Source organism: Pygocentrus nattereri, chromosome 27, assembly GCF_015220715.1.
Source record: "Pygocentrus nattereri isolate fPygNat1 chromosome 27, fPygNat1.pri, whole genome shotgun sequence".
Lineage (NCBI taxonomy): Eukaryota > Metazoa > Chordata > Actinopteri > Characiformes > Serrasalmidae > Pygocentrus > Pygocentrus nattereri.
Window position 1 is genome coordinate 3,115,001 of NC_051237.1, and position 22,500 is coordinate 3,137,500.

The window sequence follows — 22,500 nt, forward strand, 5'->3', positions numbered from 1 at the left end:
GTGAAAAAGCGACAATGTGTTTTCAAAACACACACATTTTCATAATGGCTTATCCTTCTGTATCACAGGGGGTGCTGGAGTCTATCCCAGTGGTCTGTGAATGGAAGGCAGGATACACCTTGGACAGGTCGCCAGTCCATCACAGGGCAGACACAAAGACAAAACAGGGGCAATTTGTGGTCTCCAATTAGCCTGACTGCATGTCTTTGGACTGTGGGAGGAAACCGGAGCACCTGGAGGAAACCCAGGCAGACATGCAGAGAGCATCCAAACTCCACACAGAAAGGACCCTGGTCGCCTGGCCGGTGATATATACTATTAATTAATTTAAAAAAAAATTCTCTGTCCACTGGGGGAGTTTAGGTTCAGGCTGTGCCCATTTACCCACTGCTTTAAAGAGCAGGCTTTCAATGAGACATAAGTGCTTTATATAACTTCCCATGTGTGCTGTGGTGTAAGAGACAGCATGAAAATAGCAGGCCAATTAACAGGTGTCCAGCAGAAAAGACCCAGGAAAACAAAAGCCTCTCTGTGCTTGTAGCATTCACACATAAAGAAGATCAGTTTATCATGCTGGCAAGGTCGATTATCAGCATTTGTGCCTGGTGGGTGTCTCATATTTTCAAACATTCATGTGCATATGCAACCGAAAAAGAATGTCAAGTGCCAGTGTCAGTCTTGCTTGTTTTTGTGGGTAAGGGTAAGAGTAAAAGGAGGAGAGTAAAGACGTTAAGTGGAGCAGGCAGCTCAGAAAAAGGCCCATATGCTCTGGGCCAGAGATTCTTTCTTTTGTGTATGTATGCAGCCCATAGCAGTTGAATAGGACATCCTGGGATGCCCCTTCCCCACTAGCCGGGCGTTTCCTCAGCATGCCTAACAGGCCTTGTAACGTCTGGCTGGTGGGGAGGGGGTGTATTTTTTGTCATCTGCACGGCTGCGTCCTTGCGTAAAGGCAACATCACAGAGTGAACAGGCAAATCAAATTAATTGCACGTCTCATAATCGCATTACATCTTCATTTGCATTCGGGTGAGTCAAGGCTTAGTCTCTTCCGCGGGGGCTTGGGGGACAGAAGGGGCAGCTGGGGCTTTTTTGTTTTAGGGGTTTCCCACTTTTGCCCCTCAGAGGTAAAGGGAGGAGCTCATGCTCACCTGTCTGGGCCTGGAACACTCCCGGCTGGTCAGCTGACCTGGGCCTCTGGGTCTTCACCTTCTGCTCATCATCATCGGGATCTGAACAAAGACAGAAAAAATGAAACATTATTTCCATGCTGACTAATGCTATTGTACAGCACAGCCTAATTAGTGACCATGTATAAAAAGCACAAATTTACCAAATTCTTTATGGTACAATGTTAATATCAGTAATGGGCATTTTAATATTTTTTGTTAATCAAATATTCACGTTTTACTATTACAATATACTATTATGAAGAACAATGTAAAACATGGAAGGTTTAACTTCTTTTCACAAAATCCAATTTCATTCTGTTTTGCAGGTCTCTCAGTCGAACTATGAACTTTACTTATATATTTGTTATATTTGTATCAGGACTGTTTTGTGCAGTCGTGGGCTGGAGGTTAGGGAACCAGCCTTGTGACCGGAACGTCGCTGGTTCAATCCCCTTGGCTGACAGTATGTGACTGAAGTTCCTTTAAGCAGGGCATCTAACACCCAACTACTCCCCAGCTGCTGTGGATAGGGCTGGCCACTGCTCCGGGCAAGTGTGCTCACTGCCTCCTAGTGTGTGTGTTCACTAGTGTGCATGTATGTGGGTGTTTCACTGCATGGATGGGTTAAATGCAGAGGTCTAATTCCTCTGTGTGCGAAGACAGTTGGCTAATGGTTCTGAATTCTGTTCTATTCCTCGTTTCAGCACTTCTTTGTGCTTGTGTATGTGTCTCTCTCGCAATCGGTCATGTGAGAATGACCTCTAACCAAGCAGAGGCCTGGCTGGTGCAGCTGGGGTAGAAGCCTATGCGTATGTTTTACTCCGTATAAGTCTACTCTGGCTAGCTCCTTAGGTCAGAGGGCAGGCACCGCCACATTTACTTCTGATTCCCTTATTTTGTTTCAGAGTAGGAAAGCATGGTTAGGTTTATTTTTCTTTACATCCACTGTTTGACTCTTTCAGTGTGGTACTAGGTGTCATAGCACACTATTTTATTGGGGATGGTTTTATGGAAATGGCTTCAAAAGCTGTGTTGGCCTGTTCCTCCAGCTTTTAATCCATCACCAGTTCAGTCATTTAATGCCACATGTTGCTGATCCCAAAACGTGAGGTTGTACCAAGGACCATTCTACTATATTAGTTCCAACTAACTATTAAAATAATTAAGTATTCAGTTACATATTTACAAGTGTGGTGTTATGATCTAATTAAACCCAAAGGCATTAACAGAGAAAGTAATAAGCTAAATATATACAAGGTCATATATATATATATATATATATATATATATATATATATAAATTACAATATACAAGATACAAGCTAATACACAATTTAATTTCTTAATTCTAAATAACACATCATATTATGTTGACAAGTTTGGATGTCTGTACGTTTGAATGAATGTCCTGCACGTCAGTGTCACTGCTAGGTTGAGAGTGGCCTGCCAAAATTATCCATCCAATAGGGGCTCTGTGGTCAGAAATTGACCACTCACAAACCGCTAGAGTATGAGTAACACAAATTCTGCATCAGCAGATGGACTGTGACCTCCAACTGCACGCCAGCAAAATGGAGCTACAAGAGACTGGTTTCTAATAAAGTGGCCAGTCAGTGTAAATGCATTCTGTACACGTACGCATTTATATATCAAATATCCAATCACGAAGAGCTTAATCATGGACTTAATTTCTGATGAATCAAAATTGGATTAGAAATGCTTTAGTTCAACGTGTCTTTATTCAGCGAAGCCAGCTGACCAGGAGCTCATGGAGAAGGGAGGAAAATAGCCGCCTGGAATAGCTTTTAATGGAGCTGAATTTAATTCCCTGATTAATCTTAATTGCTCATTGGAAGTCTTTAACAGGATAAGAGGTTCATATGAAATGCCAGTGGTGCATTGCAAAGACAGAAAGGTAGAGACAGTGGAGGTGGTACTGCAGGAGCAACCACCCATGTGACTTTATAGCACACTAAACGTCACGTTTAAGTGGAGAATAATCGTCTCTATAGCTGAGAGTCAGAAAAAAAGTAGGTTTATGTGCGCAAACCATGGTTTATTTGGGGTAATTGGGATTTCCTTTCTTTTACCATATTTTCTGGAAACAGACTTTGAGCATAAGCCTCGTTTTTAGACACCTTCTCCTGAATTCTTTTCTCCTGACATTTCAGTTAAAGGACCCACATCATGATTTTTTTTAATAAAAGTAAACACTTTTAAAGTTTAAAGAACTGGTGTTTTAGTTTATATGGTCCATATATGGAATGTTAGCTGCAAAAACAGTATTTGGAATTCATTATATACATATATAATCTAAAATATAAATATATCACTGTTGTCGAAAGAAAACCTTGTATCTCCAAAATGGTAACTTGTTCAATGGAACTTGACAGCTTTCCAAGTCTGTTTGGGCTGTTCTTGGTGCATTCATCATAAAATCTACACACAATGTTAAGGACAACAGGCATTTTCAAAATCTGACAATATGACAAAATACAACAAAAATTATATATATATATATATATATATATATATATATATATATATATATATATATATATAGTACTGTGTGAAAGTTTTTTAAACAATTTACATCAGCAGTGAGTTTATCACAATATACATTAGAATAAAGTCCTATTCATAATTCAAATAAACATAACAACAATAAAAAGTAACAAGAATTTCTTGGGTCCATATTTTTTCTTGACACCTTCACAGCCGCCAAAGACTTGGTAATATTATCAATTACATCATGAGCACAATTTCCTGAAGCACTGATTGGTCAAACCAGGAGTTGCTTTTTAACTACACACACACACATACATACATATATATATATATAGGATTATAGGATTAGCAATAGGTCCAATTATGATGTTTGTATGGTTTTATGTGTCAAAAAAGGTCATTCATTTTAAATGACCATTTTCCATATTTTATTCCACCCTTCATGAAAGCTATTTTTGTTACTGTGCCTTTAAGACAGATATATATAAAATCCTCTGTTCCATCATGTTATATATAAATAAAATAATTATTATTATATATATATATATATATATAAAATCATTATTAATTCTAAAATTTTGTTTATTCGAATATTAACACTTTTATCAGCAGATAAACACAAATTAGACAAATAAATAGATTTTGAAAATGTGTCTTGGGTGCCTAAGACTTTCGCACAGTACTGTATATATACAGTATATATATAGTTCCACAGGCCACATTTTATGTATTTATTGTATTTCGAACAAGTTAAATTCAGTAAATAAACAGTAATTGCGTCTTAAAAAGGGTGTGCATTTATTTTTACTTACAAAATCAACAAAGCATGACATTGGCAAACAACTGTCTTAAAGGCACAGTAACAAAAATAGCTTTCATGAAGGGTGGAATAAAATATGGAAAATGGTCATTTAAAATGAATGACCTTTTTTGACACATAAAACCATACAAACATCATAATTGGACCTATTGCTAATCCTATAATCCTAAACGTAGCATATGAATGCTTTAAACAGACAGGTTTGCATTGTAAGGTCTGAAGAGAAGTGGCCTTCTGCGTGGCATACATTAGTCGGTTGGGTTTTTGCTCTAAGCACACATGACACAGAGCTGCAAGGCTACTAACAAATTAGACTAACATGATGGAACAGAGGATTTCCTGTCAAAGGGGTAGAATTTTAAAAGAAGAGGGAAACAAAAGACGACAAAAAGGAACCTCCGGGGCACTTTCTAAATTACCACTCAAGACATGCACTCGAAAGTTAATGGATGTTTAGAATAATTCACAATCATGAAACATCCCCAATAGGAACATAAAATCTTCTTTTATTCAACATGATTTATATTTCAGTGTGCTCACAAGCCTTGAGCTAAATTCATCTTAGTCAAGAAGCAAATCCACCAGGAACCTCAAACCAATCCTAACGTTAGTCTACTATTCAGATCTCTTTGTGGTTTTAGCATTCAGATTCTCTTTCAGTGTTGACAGCAGCAGGCCAGAAATCATCATTATGACTGAATTATGACAGAAGGTTTTTACAGTAAAGGTATAATTGATTTGAAAGGATGAAGACGCTAAAACGAACAGTCCATCTCAACTTAAGACCTAATTATTCAAAAAGTTTGTGCTTCTCAGCTAAATTTGACCTTGATTGAGCGCTCTTTCATGACTGCAATAGGAAGGGGGTGGAGCAAGCTGCCAGAAAACATCCCACTGCATCCTAACACATGGGCTAACTCCAGAGAGTTCCCCCCACGTTGCCTCTGTCAAAAGGGCTTGATTAGCAGCGCCCCCCGCGGGGCCGGTGCTAACACGCTTATGATAGCTGAGACACGCAACCAGACGATCATGCTAATTTACACTGTCATGGGAGCGACAATAACAGTGTTGGGAAAGTCAAGGTTTGTTTCATCTCTCCTTCTGCCTCTTCCACGCCCCCTCCTCCTCCTCCTCCCGTTCGTTCTTTCGCATGTTTCTTTTGTTCTTATTGTTTATGGGCCTTCACTGCTGTCCTATCTCTCAATGGGGAAAAAATGACAGGCTGAAGTGATGAAGCAAAGGCAGATGCCAAATATTTCATCTTCCTATCAGTCGCAGGGTCAGGAGGGCAGTACAGAAGGGCAGTGCATAAAGCCCCCTTATCAGTACCAGGGATAGATTTGCTGCATTCGCTCAGATTTTCCTAAACACACTGCACTTATTTTTATCATGATGTCCTCTCCAGTGCATTTATTACATTGCTCCTCATATACACTATTCTCACTTCCTCTCAAAGCTCAAGCAATCAATACAGTGTTGGCTGCACTGTATATTCTTATGAGATTGAATGTCTTTTTTATCATACATGTTCAGTAATGTGCTGATGTACAACCAGGGGTCAATCCTTTAATTTAAAATCTATTCTCTGACTATGTGAATAAGACAAAGTAAACTAAAAACTTAAGCTGCAGTCACACTGAATCAGTAAATTTGCCTGTTGTAAAAGCTGATGCACTCAAACGGTAAAGCGCAAAAAAGAAATTTGCTCCCTGTAGCTGTGCTGTGTCAAGTTCACCTAAGGGGACACTATTCCTGTGAATTTGAAAATTTGAAGGCGTGAATTCATACAAAATAGCTAAAAAGCTAAAAGACAATAAATAAATAGAGGAGCCGCCCTAAGTCAACCTACTGTTGCTTGCCATTTAAAGTTGCAAGAAACACTAGGATATGAGCTAATGTTAGCTGTTTCCCAAACTATACACTGCATACATATGTGTAGACCTGCACTGGCTACTGTAACTTTATGGATAGATTTTAAATTGCTGCTCCTACTTTTAAAGGCTAGGAAAATGACTTACATCACTCTGCTTACATCACATAATGTCTGTCTGTTTATGTCCCAGCACGTGATCTTACATCTCCAGGAACTGGCCTTCTACAAATACTTTCAAATATAGAAAACACGGAGAGACTCTTTCAGTTATTTTGCTTGTAAACTGTGAAACTCAATTCTATCTTTTATTAGACAGTCAAGCTCAGCGAACATGTTTGAGAATGTGCCTATTTAACTTAGTATTTAGTTAAGACTTTTTATCTCTTTAGTATTTGTTTTCAATTTGATCAGTTTCATTGTCTTATGTGATTTTTAAACTTTTTTTTTTTTCACTATTAACCGTTATCACCTGACTGGAGTTGCCTCCTATATGACAAGTGCTCTATAAAGAATGAAAGATTATATTATTATTATTATTATTATTATTATTATTATTAGTAGTAGTAGTAGTAGTAGTAGTAGTAGTAGTAGTAATAGTAGTAGTAATAATAATAGTAGTAGTAGTAGTAGTAGTAGTAGTAGTAGTAGCAGTAGCAGTAGTAATAGTAGTATTAATAGTAGCAGTGGTAGTAGTAGTAATAATAGTAGTAGTAGTAGTAGTAGTAGTAGTAGTAGTAGTAGTGGTAGTAGTAGTAGTAATAGTAACAGTAGTAACAGTAGTAGTAGTAGTAATAGTAACAGTAGTAACAGTAGTAGTAGTAGTAATAGTAGTAGTAGTATTAATAGTAGTAATAGTAATAGTAGTAGTAACAGTAGTAGTAGTAATAGTAGTAGTAGTAGTATTAATAGTAGTAATAGTAATAGTAGTAGTAATAGTAGTAGTAGTAGTAGTAGTAGTAGTGGTAGTAGTAGTAGTAATAGTAGTAGTAGTAGTAGTAGTATTAATAGTAGTAATAGTAGTAGTAATAGTAGTAGTAGTAGTAGTAGTAGTAGTAGTAGTAGTAGTAGTAGTAGTAGTATTAATAGTAGTAATAGTAGTAGTAGTAGTAATAATAATAATAATAGTAGTAGTAGTAGTGGTGGTAGTAGTAGTAGTAGTGGTAGTAGTAGTAGTAGTATTAATAATAGTAATAGTAGTAGTAATAGTAGTAGTAGTAGTAATAATAATAATAGTAGTAGTAGTAGTGGTAGTAGTAGTAATAGTAGTAGTAATAATAGTAGTATTAATTGTAGTAATAGTAATAGTAGTAGTAATAGTAGTAGTGGTAGTAGTAGTAATAATAGTAGTACTAATAGTAGTGGTGGTAGTAGTAATAGTAGTAGTAGTAGTAGTAGTAGTAGTAGTAATAGTAGTAATAGTAGTAGTAGTAGTAGTAATAGTAATAGTAGTAATAGTAGTAATAGTAATAGTGGTAGTAGTAGTAGTAATAATAGTAGTAGTAGTAGTATTAATAGTAGTAATAGTAATAGTAGTAGTGGTAGTAGTAGTAGTAGTAGTAGTAGTAGTAGTAGTAGTAGTAGTAGTAGTAGTAGTGGTAGTAGTAGTAGTAATAATAGTAGTAGTAGTAGTAGTATTAATAGTAGTAATAGTAATAGTAGTAGTGGTAGTAGTAGTAGTAATAATAGTAGTAGTAGTAGTAGTAGTAGTAGTAGTAGTAGTGGTAGTAGTAGTAGTAATAATAGTAGTAGTAGTAGTAGTATTAATAGTAGTAATAGTAATAGTAGTAGTGGTAGTAGTAGTAGTAATAATAGTAGTAGTAGTAGTAGTAGTAGTAGTAGTAGTAGTAGTAGTAGTAGTAGAGGTAGTAGTAGTACTAGTAATAGTAGTAATAATGAGCATTGATATTTTGGATGTGTAAACAATTAATTACACTCCACAAGATGATCTTAATTTAGAACAATGGATTCTGAATTCGGATAAGAACAATGATCGGGCCGGTCCTGGAATGCAGGCTGTGAGCCGTATGTTTGACACCTCTATTCTAGAAAATATCTTTACTTTTGGTCATTCTTGTCACCTGTCACATGGTCCAATGTAAATCAGACCCTTTTTTTGTTTATTTTGGGAAATGGGGTTATAGGTTTGTATGAATGATATGTCTCTGCACAGATACGTATTGAGGATTTAGAACATTTGATTTATAGCACTGGACCTTTCCAAGTAAAAGCTTTACAGGTTTGGATGAAAAACCTGAACTAACATCACTAACACTGCTACAAATTTCAGATTTCCTCTTTTGTTCTAACAAAATCGAAAAACCTCTTCAGTTTGCTGTCACTGTCTGTGGGCCATGAGACATGTTTGACATTTCTATTCTAGAAAATATCTTTACATTTGGACATTCCTGTCACCTGTCACATGGACAGTTTTGCACATTCAGTCCAATTTTTCTCAGCTGTCCACACTGTGGAGCCTTCTCTACAATTCCACTGTTTTCCACAAAAACATTCACTCAAAGTGTCAACTATCAGCAAGTAAAACTTGCTCAAAATGAACTGCATATGAAACACTGAAGCTGCAACTTGTTTTCATCTGAGCTTTTTGTGGCGCTTACAGTTAGCAAAAGTTGCTTCCCATATACTGAAAACATACTAAATGTGTAAAACCACTGGCACATTCACTCTGCTCCTCTGAGAGTCAGTGAACTTTAGGTAAAACACAGAGTTACTGCATTTGTCACGACCTTCAGAATGGAAATCTATAGGGTGCAAACAGAAAGTTCAAAATCAATTAATAATGGTCCATATTCACTACACAGACTGCAAATAGACAGACATGCATCAATAGACATGCATTAGCCTCTGTGAACATGAACAGTGAATAACACTAGAAGAAATGAAAGTCACATTCAAATATTATATATTATTCTGAGGAAGTTGTACATTGAGATATTCACTGATGTATTAATAAAGGGCTGAATGCATACAATCTACTTACATATTATCATAAAGTGTAGTAAAATATAGTAATTATCATAAAATAAATCTGTCCTGATACTTTTGGTAGGGCAATGTAAATCTGACCCTATTATTTGTTTGCTTGCTTGTTTTTTTATTCGTTTTGAGGAAGGGAGTTATAGGTTTAAATGAGTTATATGTCTTTGCACAGATACATATTGAGGATTTCGAACATTTGATTTATAGCACTGGAACTTTCAAGTAAAAGCTTTACAAGTCTGGATGAAAAACCTGAGCTAACATTACTAACACTGCTACAAATTGAAGATACCGTCTTTCAGTCTAATAAATCGAAAACCTCTATTAAATCTTCAGTTTGCCATCCCTGTGAATCACTCTCTGGCAGCACAGTGCTGGATCCTCCGGATTTCTCAGAGACTGCAGTTGTTAGGAATCAAATATTTAGTATCTGAGCTTTATATGACATGTACATCCCAGATACCTGCTGAAACTGCTGGTTCTGTGATGTGCAGGGAGAAGATATGGAGTCTTGTAGGCTCTCCTGTTTGATAGAGTGGGTGGAGTGGAACCCAGAGAAATCATAGTGTGTGTTTCTGTGTAACGCTTGAATGCTGAGGCTTAATCTACTCTTCTGCTTTAAGAACTGTCATTGCATTTATTTTTATATCTAAAGAATAGGTTCTAATCCCTTCCTCCACCTGCCCCCCACAGCAAAAAAAAACCTGAATATGTGCACAGGGTTATTCGCAAACTAATGGAGTGCATCCAACAATAAAGGCAGAACAGAGAATCTTTCATAGAAAACTCAAATTCCACATGCTGATCCATTTTACCAGTGTGAACATGTATACATCACATCTACTATGGGGGCACATTTTCATGAGTTAAAGAGGACAAAGCAAGATTTCTTAATGTATCGTCAGTGAAGGGGCTCAAATCAGAGACTTGGGCCCAATACCACTTCAACCCTCCCCCCTATCAAATCAAATCAAATCAAATCACATCATATTGTGTTTATTGTCCCATCACATTTACACGGGTGGAAAGTGAGTGAAAAACTTACATGTGTAGCCCCCTTATAACATTTATATATATATATATATATATATATATATATATATATATATATATACACACATACACTGACTCTGAATATACACAATATACACTAATATTGCACTATTCCATTGTACGGTTGTACAGTAATAAGTTCTGAAATAAAACTATGAAATGTGCTGTTGTACACTTTCCATATGTGCAGATTAGCACTTAGCACTACCCCTCTGTTTTACCCATTCATGGCTAGGGAAAGTGCTAGGGCTACATTGCAGGTCCACCAGTCTTAATGGGGCTGAATAAGACCTTTCATTACCAACTTTATGTCTGTGACTTTGCTTGTCAGTTTTGCTGCAGTCATTGCTGCCATTCTCCTAAAGCTCACAGTGACATCAGGCTGAATACGGCTTGAATAAAGAAAACAAAAAAATAACTTTAATCTGACGGACAGAACGAAGCGCTACATTCAGTAAATGTGGTGTTCCAAGGCAAAACAGCTTCAAATGGATGGCTAGCCTGTAGTTCAAATAGCAAGTAGGATAGCAAGCACAAGAGCTAATTAAGTGAAGTTCTAGCTGCAGTTTTAATAATAAAACTACAGCTGGCTTAGCTATTGCGCTAGCAAGCTAACACCTTGCTATAAAGACAGTTGATTTGCCTCTTTCCTTTAAATACAGTGTCTTTCAGACTGAAGGGTGTTCTATACTGAAAAGCTCTTAGTCGACGCTCTGCTAAACCTGACTTTTTTTGTTCAGTGGTTACTTTATACAATGCAATGCCTGCAGCTAATAATGAGACTGAACAAAAAATCTCTACTAAAGATTTAAGACTTGACTCCAGACACTTGAGATTCGACTCACATTTGACTTGCAAACATCTCCATGTATTAAGTAGCAATGAATAAACACACATCATCAAAAAAATGTAAATGTAAGTGCATTAAAATGAAATAAAAATCATTTGAGGGCTTGGATGTGGTTGCTTTTCTGGTGTTTAACTGAGCAACAGGCTTTGTACTTTAGCCAAGAGGTCCTTAGACCAAGCTCTATATCCATATGTCTCTAGTAGTATCACTATCTCTCTCTTCTCTAGAATACCTGCAGCCATGTGGAGGTGGATGCTACCCAATGCAACCAGATGCTGCCTAATAAAAACATTCTCTATCCTCTGAAGCACAGAGGCTGCTGGACTTTACACATTTTTAGTTGCTAGTGTGTGTGTGTGTGTGTGTGTGTGTGTGTGTGTGTGTGTGTGTGTGTGTGTGTGTGTGTGTGTGTGTGTGTAAGCCAACAGTATCAGTAGTAATTGAAAGGCTGAGTTATTGGCCACCCAGTCCGCCACCCCCCTCAACCCCAACACACACACCACTCCCAGTTTGTTCTCTAATGCTGGAAATGAATTAAAGCTGTTAGCTCAAATTGAAGCCGTTTAATTGATCTAGCCTTAGAGGGTGTCTTTATTATTTGTCTGGGCTCAAGTGGGCTCCCCCATCTATCCTCAACAATCAATACAAAGCCTGGACTCTTAAGGATGGCTACTCTCATCACTTACTGGCTTACAGCTGTACTGTACTGTGTTGCATCCCCAAGCGATGAAGCTGTTTTTTTACCCACGACAGTCCAAGAAATGGCCATAAATCCCTACACACATCACAATGGACAATGAGACATTCCAGTTAGGCCATATGTATGATAGAGCTACCACACTATGTATCACACTAACCTTTTTTTTTTACCATAGCCATAAAATGCAATTAATGCCTGTTTTGGAGGTCACTTAGTTGAACTCGTTCTTGACATTGATGGAATATATTGCAATTGAAATTGTATGATTTGCAAAACTTCATCAGAGGTGAAAGGCAAGTAAATATGTTTTTTTAATATGTATATGCTTTTTTGTGGCAGTTGCACACAATTTTTGATACCAAAAAAAGCTACAGTTATGCTGTTCATTTTATTCCAGAATCTTTGTGGAGAGGTGCCAGTTATTTTCATATTTTCATAGCAAGGGAATCTCATCCCATCTTTTTCACCCCTTATTGCTCACTAGCAACTCACCACAATTTCACATTTCACACATAGCCAACATATTCTCACTCAATTTAACATAATTACAGGAAATATTTTATTTGATTATATTAACTACAAATGTCTAAGTTGATTTCCATCCCGCCTGCAGAATGACCACTACAGGGCTTGTAGAAGTCACAAGTTGTGACACTGGACCAGAAAGCAGACGCTTGCAGCTTAAGATCAGAAGGGAAGCTTTACTTGGGTAATCATGGCAGCAGAGAGTAGTCAAGGTACAGGCATAGGTCAGATCAAGGAAGCACAGCAGAAAGATACAGTCCACAAAACAAGCACAGAGTCAAAAACCAGAGAACCAAAACCAAAAGTACAAAAAAGGGAAATCCAAAAATCAGAGTCGAAAGCAAAACAGGCAGGACGTCAGAACAAACTCAGTAGTTTCTCAAGGAAAGCAATACTTGTGCTATACTAAAGCCCGGGCTCTTATACTAGTCTAAACAGATCATGTAATAGACACGCAGCTGTTGCACATTAAATCTCAGGTGATCTAGATCACTGATAGGTCGAGGATGAGATGTGGAGTGTGGAGTCTGGAAGTTGGAGTCCGGGTCTGTATGCGGACTGGTTGTAGACGTGACACAGGCATTGCTGATGCATTTTGATAATGATTATTTCTTACTTATAGCTTTTTGTAACAAGTGAAGAAATTCTAAATCTTTATTTCATAGCATGTTGGTGTTTGTATTAGAAGAGGAGATATTTTATTATGATTTAAATTTGATTAAAAGAAATAGTTGAGTCTGCAGGCTTGTTTTACGGAAACATCTTTCACATTTGTGTCATGACTTTTGTAACGCGGAGCGAGGAGGCGGACGCATGTGCTGAGATAAGCGAGATTTATTAGGGGCAAATCAAGGGTCGTGGTCAAAACAGTCCATGGTCAATGAGCCAATACGGACAGATCGTGGGTCAGACATGACAAACAAACTATAAACAGACTCAAGCAAACAAACATAGACCAATACAAAGACCGGCGAACACAAGGGGCAAACAATGAGGGTCAGGTGAAAACAATCAGGGCGGAGTTACAAAACCAAAACAAACACACATGGACAAACCAAAACAAAAAGGCACATGGAGTGGGAGGAGCCAATCGTGACAACTTTTTACACTGATTTTCCATCAAAATGGAACCAAACAGAAGAATGAAGGAAAGCCAAGGTTAATTGTGTAATTACAGTTAAATAGTACATTGTATAAATAAAGGCTGTTCACTTCATCTGTATATAGAGTGGGGTTTTGCAGCACACTATGTAGTACCAGGCATCTAAAAGGCATCAAAGGCATCAAAAGTCTGGGATACGCATGTAGTGTTGATTTTTTGTGGTAGCCTGGACATGTGCACAAGTTTGAGATACGGCAGCAAGTGACAGGGTAGTCTTGGGGGGCCAAATGCCATCTTGTAATGAAAATACACATCTCAGTACCGCCTGTTAACCTCTTAAGTGGCCGGGGCCCAAGTTTTATAATAAACTAAAAATAGCTCAGCCAGTTTGCATTGAAATCCCTGTAGATACTGAATAATGAGCCTTAGTATGTAATTAGCCTGGGATTTTAAGGGCTTAAACATTTGCTGCTGCTGTGCAGCAAAATACACTCCTAATACGAGTATACCCCCTCTAAGACCTACTCCCCAATTCCTCTACTTTGTGCCCTTTTAATGGCTGGAATATAATGATAACACAAGCCAAACAAAATATCTAGCTGTCCTTAGTTAGCTGAACTGTTAATGCTCATTTTTACCATGTATAATTTGTACACAGGACACACACCTACATGCTCAGCTGGACTTTTTTTTTTTGGGAGGGGGGGCATGTTAACTTTCATGGGCTAATTCATGGGCATGTTGTTTGCCAGTTGTTGATGAGCACTCCGTCACACCCTACTGTGAGCACTTGCTTAATGAGGCATTGGGTTGGTTTAAAAATTCCCATATTTATTCCCATACTAATAGGTCTATGTGCGAGATCAGGCCAGAGAAACTAATGGCAGGGTGGTGTAATAAAAGTACAATGATGATCACACAGACTCCTTCCAACTTGTCTGACCTTCTTCTTCCCTATAAACCCACCCATGCTCTCCAGATGTCCTCAGCTGATGAACTAACCACAAGTCCGACAGTCTATTTTAAATCAAATCTCAAAACCCATCTCATCTTTTTAGCCTACAACAAACCATCAACCTCATCAAAGCTTCTTGTTATCTCTACCTTGTCTTTTTCTTTATTGTCCACTTCTGTACTATTATGTTGCTTGTTTATCTTCTGGAGTTCTCTATTTTATTACAACTGTAAGCATCTTTCTGTTCTTGAAAAGTGCAATAAAAGAGTCATGCTTTATTATTATTATTATTATTATTATTATTATTATTATTATTATTACAGGACTGATTAATGATTGCTTTAATCTATGGTATTACTGTCTGGAGAAGAAGAATACATTTTAAACCTATGGAGAGCATGTTCAGTTATATTTAAGTGGTCCAACTTGCAGACCATGGAAACTATCCATGTGGTTGGTGGTTGGAATCTATCGACAATACCTAATAAATACTACTCTCACTCAACTCAAAGCTACTAGATGGACAACAATGCAGACTGAGCAAATTATTCCAGAGTTGGAGGAGTGCGGAAAGGAAATCTAGTTTCATAAAAGTTAAAAGGTCCATTAAATTTCACTACAGGGGTTCATTATTATTGCATTGCACGTGTGGTTATGTGGGAACAGTATGACAGTACTTATTGTACATAACTGTCATGTCAAATGTAGAGTAACTATGATAAATATGAGGATATGACAATTAAAAAACCCTGTCATACGTCTGTGGCTAAAAGCTGCAAAGGGAGCCTGAACATTCTCTCCAGCTATAATTTCACAAGCCTCCATTCTTTGAAGACTGAATTATTGTATAAGGTATTATATTACATATTAAGTAGTCAGAGATAACCAACATTTACAGAAAGAAAAAAAAACAAGACATATTCAAACAAAGTTATTTCACTAAACAAACATGAATAAACCTGCAATTTAATTCCTATCATTACTGTGTTTATTGTATTGTCTGTCAGAATTCGCCTTATTAAATTCCAGCCATCCTCTGCTGTTACAGAGACCAGTGTAGGGTATAAAGCAGGGCTGTCCAAATTGTGGCACCCTGGGTCAAAGTTGGGCCATAAGGATGTTGTATCTGGCCCAAAGTTACTCTCGTCCCCAACATGTTTTTTATGCTATATATACATTATTATTATTATTATTATTATTATTATTATTATTATTATTATTATTATTATTATATCTTATTAAATGCTTATTAAAGGTATTAGATGGACATCAATGCAGACTTAGCAGATTATTCCTGAGTTATTGGAGTGTGCAAAGGAAGCCTGGATTGATAAAAGTTAAGAGGTTCATTGACATTCACTACATGGGTTCATTATAACTGTAGTGCATGTGTGGGTACATGGAAACAGTGAGACAGTACCTGTTGTACGTAACTGTCATATCAAACGCGGAGTAATTATAATGAATATAATCATATGATGATAAAACAACCTTGTCATAGACATGTGGCTAAATGCTGCACACTTAACCTAAAAACTCACAAGCCTTGTTTCTTTGCAGTGAAGACTAAAGTAATACATTATTACAGTTTTTTTTTTTTTATATACAAATTTTGGGTACCCTTGGAGTAGAGGGTTAACATACATCTTGAGCAAAAAAGAGGATCTGACTATTAAAACTACAGGGACGCATATGACTGCATTACAGCTGTAATGTGGTCACTGGAGACACATTCGGGGTCATTGTAATGCCAGCTGTAAGCGGCTGCACGTCTTGCTGTCCGCTTATGATAGGATCAGTTGAAATCACTGTTAATACAAAATGTGAATGTGAATTTGCTCAAGTAAAAGCATTAAAATGTGAGTGTGTGAGCATTTAGGTGTTACATTTTGTGGTAAAGGGTGCTGTAGGACGACGTTTTGTGATTTAAAAATAAAAGCATGTCAAAATGTCAACAATGCAGCAGAGTCTAATAAATGCTTCTAGGCAGCCTTCAAGCGAACTAGCAAACACAGCTGCCTTACTTAATGGAAAAGAACACAACGGCAGAAGGACAGCATGTCAACACTTCATATCTTAGCGACAAAGACAAAAGTCTACCGACACTCCATCTACCACTGAATCAACAACGTGTACCGGGCCCCTACCATCAGAGCCTCCATGTAAGCAGGACTCTTCTGGTACACATAGCATCTACTGTGAGCCATAAAGCAATGGCGTCCATCCCTTTCTGGCCAGGTCCAGCAGTTCTCGTAACGAGGGTCTCAGTCTCAAGTCTTTATGAGGCCCCCATGGGCTGCAGATGGAGTGTAAATAATATACAGGCCTCACTTTATCATGCTGTGCTAGGCCCATGCCCATAAAACAAACATAATCTGATCACAGAGCACCAAAGACAAGGGGATTTAGATGTAGACAAGACAAACAGCATTGGATGCAAGCAAAAGGATCAATAAGGATAAAATCAGTGATAACTGACCTTTTCTTAGCTTTAGCGCTTGTAAGAATGTCTTGGGGCCATCCTTTCTTTCTGTCCCTCGTTCTTTTGTTCATCCTTTTTCTGTTCTTACCCTTTTTCTTCTAATCTTGTCTTGCTGTTTCATTCTTGTATTTTTTCATTTATTCTTCCTTTGTTTCTTGGTACCCAACATAGTCTATGATAGCAGAGATGAAAAAAGACATTCAGAGGCTCACGCAGGGTTAAAAAAGTGGCTGGCTGGTATATCTTTGTATTATTGACTGAGACTCGTAAATACACCAATAACCGATACCCTTCTGATACCGATACTGATACCTGACCCTTAAGTATCGACTGATACTGAGTACCGATACCAAAACTCTATCTAACCTAACAAGACTATAAGTCCTGATAGTTATACTGCGGCATCCTCTACATGCTCTGGGTTTCAGGACGGACTTTAGGGGCATGGTATGCAAAGCTGCATTGCATGCTTCGCCCCTTCACTGAAAAATACATTTATTGTGCTTGTTGTTGTTAATTTGAGGAAGGCTAATGTGTTGGACTGTGTGTTATTTGCCAGGGTGTAGGGTTAGACAGAGAATAGCAATGGTGGCCATTGTCAGTGGGTTGCTCGCTGCTTGAGGTGGCCTCGCGGCTGTTTTTCCTGCAGTGCAGTGACTCTTCTGGCGTGGTCAATAAAAGAGCATCTTCATGAGCAGAAATAATGGCATCCCCTGCGTCTTCTTACACCACAATAAAATTAGATTTTATAGATATTTATTTTTTAATTAGAAATTTTAATTTTAAAATTAGATTTTTATAGATATTTAGATTTTATAGATATTTATCCAGCTTGACTGAATTAGATATGTAATACAACAAGCAAATAACACTGATTCAGTACAAACTTGGATTTGTCAGTAAAACAAGTTATTTTCAATGTTCAAGACAAAAATAATTTGCAATGATATGGAAGCATTTTCAAAGATGGAAAAATATAAAGTGGGATTCTGTTGATACAGTGGGGACCAACAGTTTTATATATATATATATATATATATATATATGTATAGTATATAGCTTACATGTTGCTGTGCTGCAGTAATGAGAATTTTGTAAAATTGGTAAATGTTACTAAAATCCTTTTGAAATCAATTAAACAATCCAGGTCAAATCAACCAGGTATCATCGTTTGTGTACCCCCTCTGAGAGTCATCTGAACATGTGCTTTTTAAGAGTAAAAAACAAACGTTTTACAAAACACAGTGACCTAGAAATAGTGCAGAGTCTTGAAAATTCGTTCTACATTTTACTTTTTGAGAATTCTCAAATGTTCTCCTGTTATTTTTGGTTAAATCATAAAAAAAATGATTTTCAATGTGGTCTCAGGCTTTTGGTCTCCAGTGCACACAGATGTGAAGTTCTTTAAGTTCAAGCACAACGTGTCATAAACATGTTAAAAAGCTATATTTCACTAGTGAGTAAATATTTTCTCCAATCACATTTGTGTATTCAGTGTCCTTTAAAAAAAACTTGTCCTAATTGTACCAAATTAATGGAATCAAATAGAATGTTGGTAAAATTAGACATTCCATGATGCATTGAATCATTTTGTAATGAACAGTAATCAGACCGAGGTCAGAGATGTACACCCCTTTTATCTTGGTTGTAATTTTTCTTTGTGTACGGATAAATATAAATCTGTGAAAGGCTATGATGGGGGCTTGAGCCTTGTCCGAATGTGTGAGTGTGTGTGTGTGTGTGTGTGCGTGTGTGCGCGTGTGTGCATGTCTGTCCTTGTTGAGAAGATTACGTCTAACTCCATGAGTCAGACAAAGGAGGCGATTTACTCTGACTGCCCACATCTCTCCGCACTCTGTCCATCTTTTTCCTGTAGCTGTATTAGAGAGAGTTTGTGTGTTTGTGTGTGTTTGTGGGTGTTTTTGTCTGTCCATGTGTATGACTGTGTGTCTGGCCCTTTGTGTATGATGACAATGTGGTCACTGAGGTGTGTGTATTTGTATGTATTTTCAGTGTGTGTTTTGTGTGTAATGATGACAGTGTGGTCAGTGAGGTGTGTTTGTGGGAAGATATTTGTGTGAGTGTGGGAGAAGCTGTTGTGTGTGTGTGTGTACATGTGTTGAATCTTTCACTGAAGATATGTATGCATGTGTGTGACTTTCACTGGAGCTCTATGGAAAATGTATTCCATTTTGGACCACACAATGAATTAATTTTATTTTGATTTTGTTTTTTTGTTTGTTTTTTTTACTTAACAGCTTGAGCCTCAATGGTCTCAATACTTAAGGGGCAGGTTATCTTGTCATGGCAAGTTAATTTAAGCCCTTCAGTTCCATAATTCACTAACTCAGCAACTGAATATTTGCTAATGTAATATAACCCAATTATACCCAACAGCTAAATTTATAATTAAGAAAATGACAATGAACTTGTTCAGACAGGTTTGAAATGATACAGTGATATAATGTTGTACACCTTGGATGAACATCTAACAGTATCCATTAGAATTTTATTGAAAAATGTGTCTTTTTTACAATTTTCATACTTTAACTCCTCTTCCTAATTCTGATGTTTAGCTCCTGAGAAACAATGTTTCGATTTTCCAACCCAGCTGAATTAAATTTACATTAGAACAGCATCAGATCTCTTTGGGATCTTATATAGCTCTATTCTGCATCACAGAGATCTTTCATCGGTCTACCAGCGCAAATGAATAACTTACGCTTTTCTTATTTATCGCCAAAACTAAAAATGAAACTGACCTGTGCTGATAAAAATGTAACACCACAATAATTATCTAACCTTTTATTACTGATCATATTATCATTACGATGTACATACAAAACAGACAAGATGTGTTCATCTAGAAGATAATACATCTACAAATATACAGTGTTCTAAATGTCATCTTAATAGCAGTAACATGCTCACTACATCGAGTATGAAACGATATAAGTTATGAAAGGTGCTCAAACCAACAGCACACTAAAACAGCTCTCCACGTATCAAATAAAGCATGAGATTACACAGTGACAGCTTAGTCTGCAGTTATCCAGAGCGACTTACAGTTTGATCATTTTACACAGGTAGGCGAAGGTGGTGTTAGGAGTCTTGCCCAAGGACTCTTATTGGTAGAGTGTAGGCTGCTTACCCAGGTGGGGGATTGAACCCTAGTCTACAGTGTAGAAGGCAGAGGTGTTACCCACTACACTACACCGCACCAATATCACATATCTCACTAATATATGACCAAGATCTGCTTTGTCCTGTGACAAAGAAAAGGGGCACAGATGATGTAAATGCCAGCGTGCAACTACTTTCACTGCTACACAATTACTGGCCACCTTAAGATAGCAGCTGCCTTCCTTCCTCCTCTCTCTCAGCTTATCGAGGCTGCAGCAGCTCTGAGGAGGTCTAGGCTGCAGTGTGGATGTGCTGTGCACTCAGCTAAAACAGGTTCAGCATTTTACAGCATACATACATAAATGTTTATTCCTCTAGCCGCATTTTCACACAGCCCACACTGTGGACATTACGTTAGAGAGAAAGAGAGACAGAGAGAGAGAGAGAGAGAGAGAGAGAAATAAGACTGGCATAAAACCTTTCTCTTGGACAAAAACTGGAGCTAAGAAAGAGGATTTAGTGGTTTGCCAGTTTAAGCCAAAGTCGTTCATTGTTGTACAAGGCCAGGATTTAGAGAGTAAGGGAGTCACATAGAGAGAGAGAGAGGGAGAAAAGAGATGGAGAAGAGAGCAGAGAGAGGTGGAGAGAGAAATAGAATGAGAGAGAGAGAGAGAGAGAGGGAGCGAAAGAAGAAGATGCTTGAATTTTATCACAGCAAGTACAGAACAATGAGGATTTCATACACACCAGGTGTGCAGAAGCTCGTCCACGGGGACGTAAACTGTGTGTGTGTGCGTGTGTGTTGGGGGAGCTGAGGCTGAGCTTTGATGCCTCTGATATATATTTCTGGCTTATGTGCAAGAGATGCAATATGAACAGCACAGCAGACATAACCATATGTGTGAGTGTGAGTAATACGTACATTTCAAAACATGTTATTTGTATTTACATTATTTGCATAATATATTAGAATACAGGGACATTTCCATTCGAAATAGCCCGTGCAGAGTGCTGAACAACACATGCACGCACACATGTGTCTGTATTGCTGTGTCATGATTTTTTTTGTTATTGTTGCAGTAAACAATCGTATGCAAATGCAAAGGCCAAGTGGATGCACTAAATTGCCCCTAGGTGTGGGTCTGTTTGTGACTGTATATGTCTGTGTGTTTGAATATGTCTGTGTATCTGCCCTGCGATGGACTGGTGACCTGTCCAGGGTGTTTCCTGCCTTCCGCCCAGTGGCCTCTGGGATAGGTGTCAGCACCCCCTGTGACCCAGAAGCAGTTTAGATGATAACCTCTAAATCTAATTCCAGCAAAGCTAACAGCCCACAAATTGTAAACCAAATTTCCACATTTGATAAATGTTTTTGTGCTGGCATTAGAAGATATGCACATGGAAAATACTGGATATCAGCATCGGCCCATAGTCAGTGCATCTCATGCAAACCCAAAAATTTTAGTCGTAGTCAATTCCCACCGCTAACTAGGTCTCCTCCATCACACAATGCTTGGGGGTGAAGGCTAGTACGACCTTCCTCTGAGACACGTGAGGCATCCTCACTGAATAATATGACTAATCCTACCCATGGCCAATTATGCTCTCTTGAACTTCCAGCCACATATGGCTGTGGCATCTGTGGCTGTGGGATCTAACTTGCGATCTCCCTGTGATGGAGCCAAGGCTTAGATGGTTGCTGCATTTGGGAGCCCTAAAGAAATTTTATTTAATTATCTGCAATGTATGCCATTTGCTGGCTGCATCAGACTGTTTAAAAAGAACAGTTTAAAAGACATTTTCAAGTAGTACTTTCCCTTCTGGAACTGTAGTTTCTATCTGGTTAACATTTATAATACAGTGTGTGGTTCCTTTTAATGCAATTATAAAATAAGCAGGATAAAACAGAACAGTTCTGCCAAAACAAGCTATTTTGTGCATATAAGATATTAGATTAGCAGTACTCAGGAAGCATGGATTCATTATCCTTATAAAAGCGAGTAATATCTTTGGAAAATATTGTGATGCTGAATTTTAGTCATGACGAATCAGTATTTGCAGGTACACAGACGTTCTTTTGTTCTTGTGTTGATGTGTCTGTATGATTCCTCTGATTGCTCTGGTGTATTAGGCAACACGGAGTGACTATCATTTCTTCCTGAGCTACTAGCAGACAGAAATGGCTTTGTGTCTCTTCCAAATAGCAGCTGTGAGCCACGGCCCTCCCCACAGTCTTTTACTGCTCTCTATCACCTGATGAAGCAGAGATGAAATGGACTCTTTTATGAGCTACCGGACAGCAGGCATCAAGGTAAGAGGTCCTGCTCACTGCAGACTGTC

The 22,500-nt window shown here is 37.8% G+C and overlaps 1 protein-coding gene across 6 annotated transcripts in view; it reads right to left on the bottom strand.

Annotated features, from left to right (window-relative positions):
* The window catches only part of adgrb2 (adhesion G protein-coupled receptor B2), a 437,226-nt gene that overhangs the window by 224,197 nt on the left and 190,529 nt on the right, over window positions 1–22,500 (bottom strand). For all 6 annotated transcript variants that reach the window (XM_037535324.1, XM_037535323.1, XM_037535321.1 and 3 more), the window contains exon 3: window positions 1,152–1,232. In XM_037535324.1, the coding sequence (XP_037391221.1) occupies window positions 1,152–1,232 (81 nt within the window). The remainder of the gene's footprint in view (window positions 1–1,151; window positions 1,233–22,500) is intronic.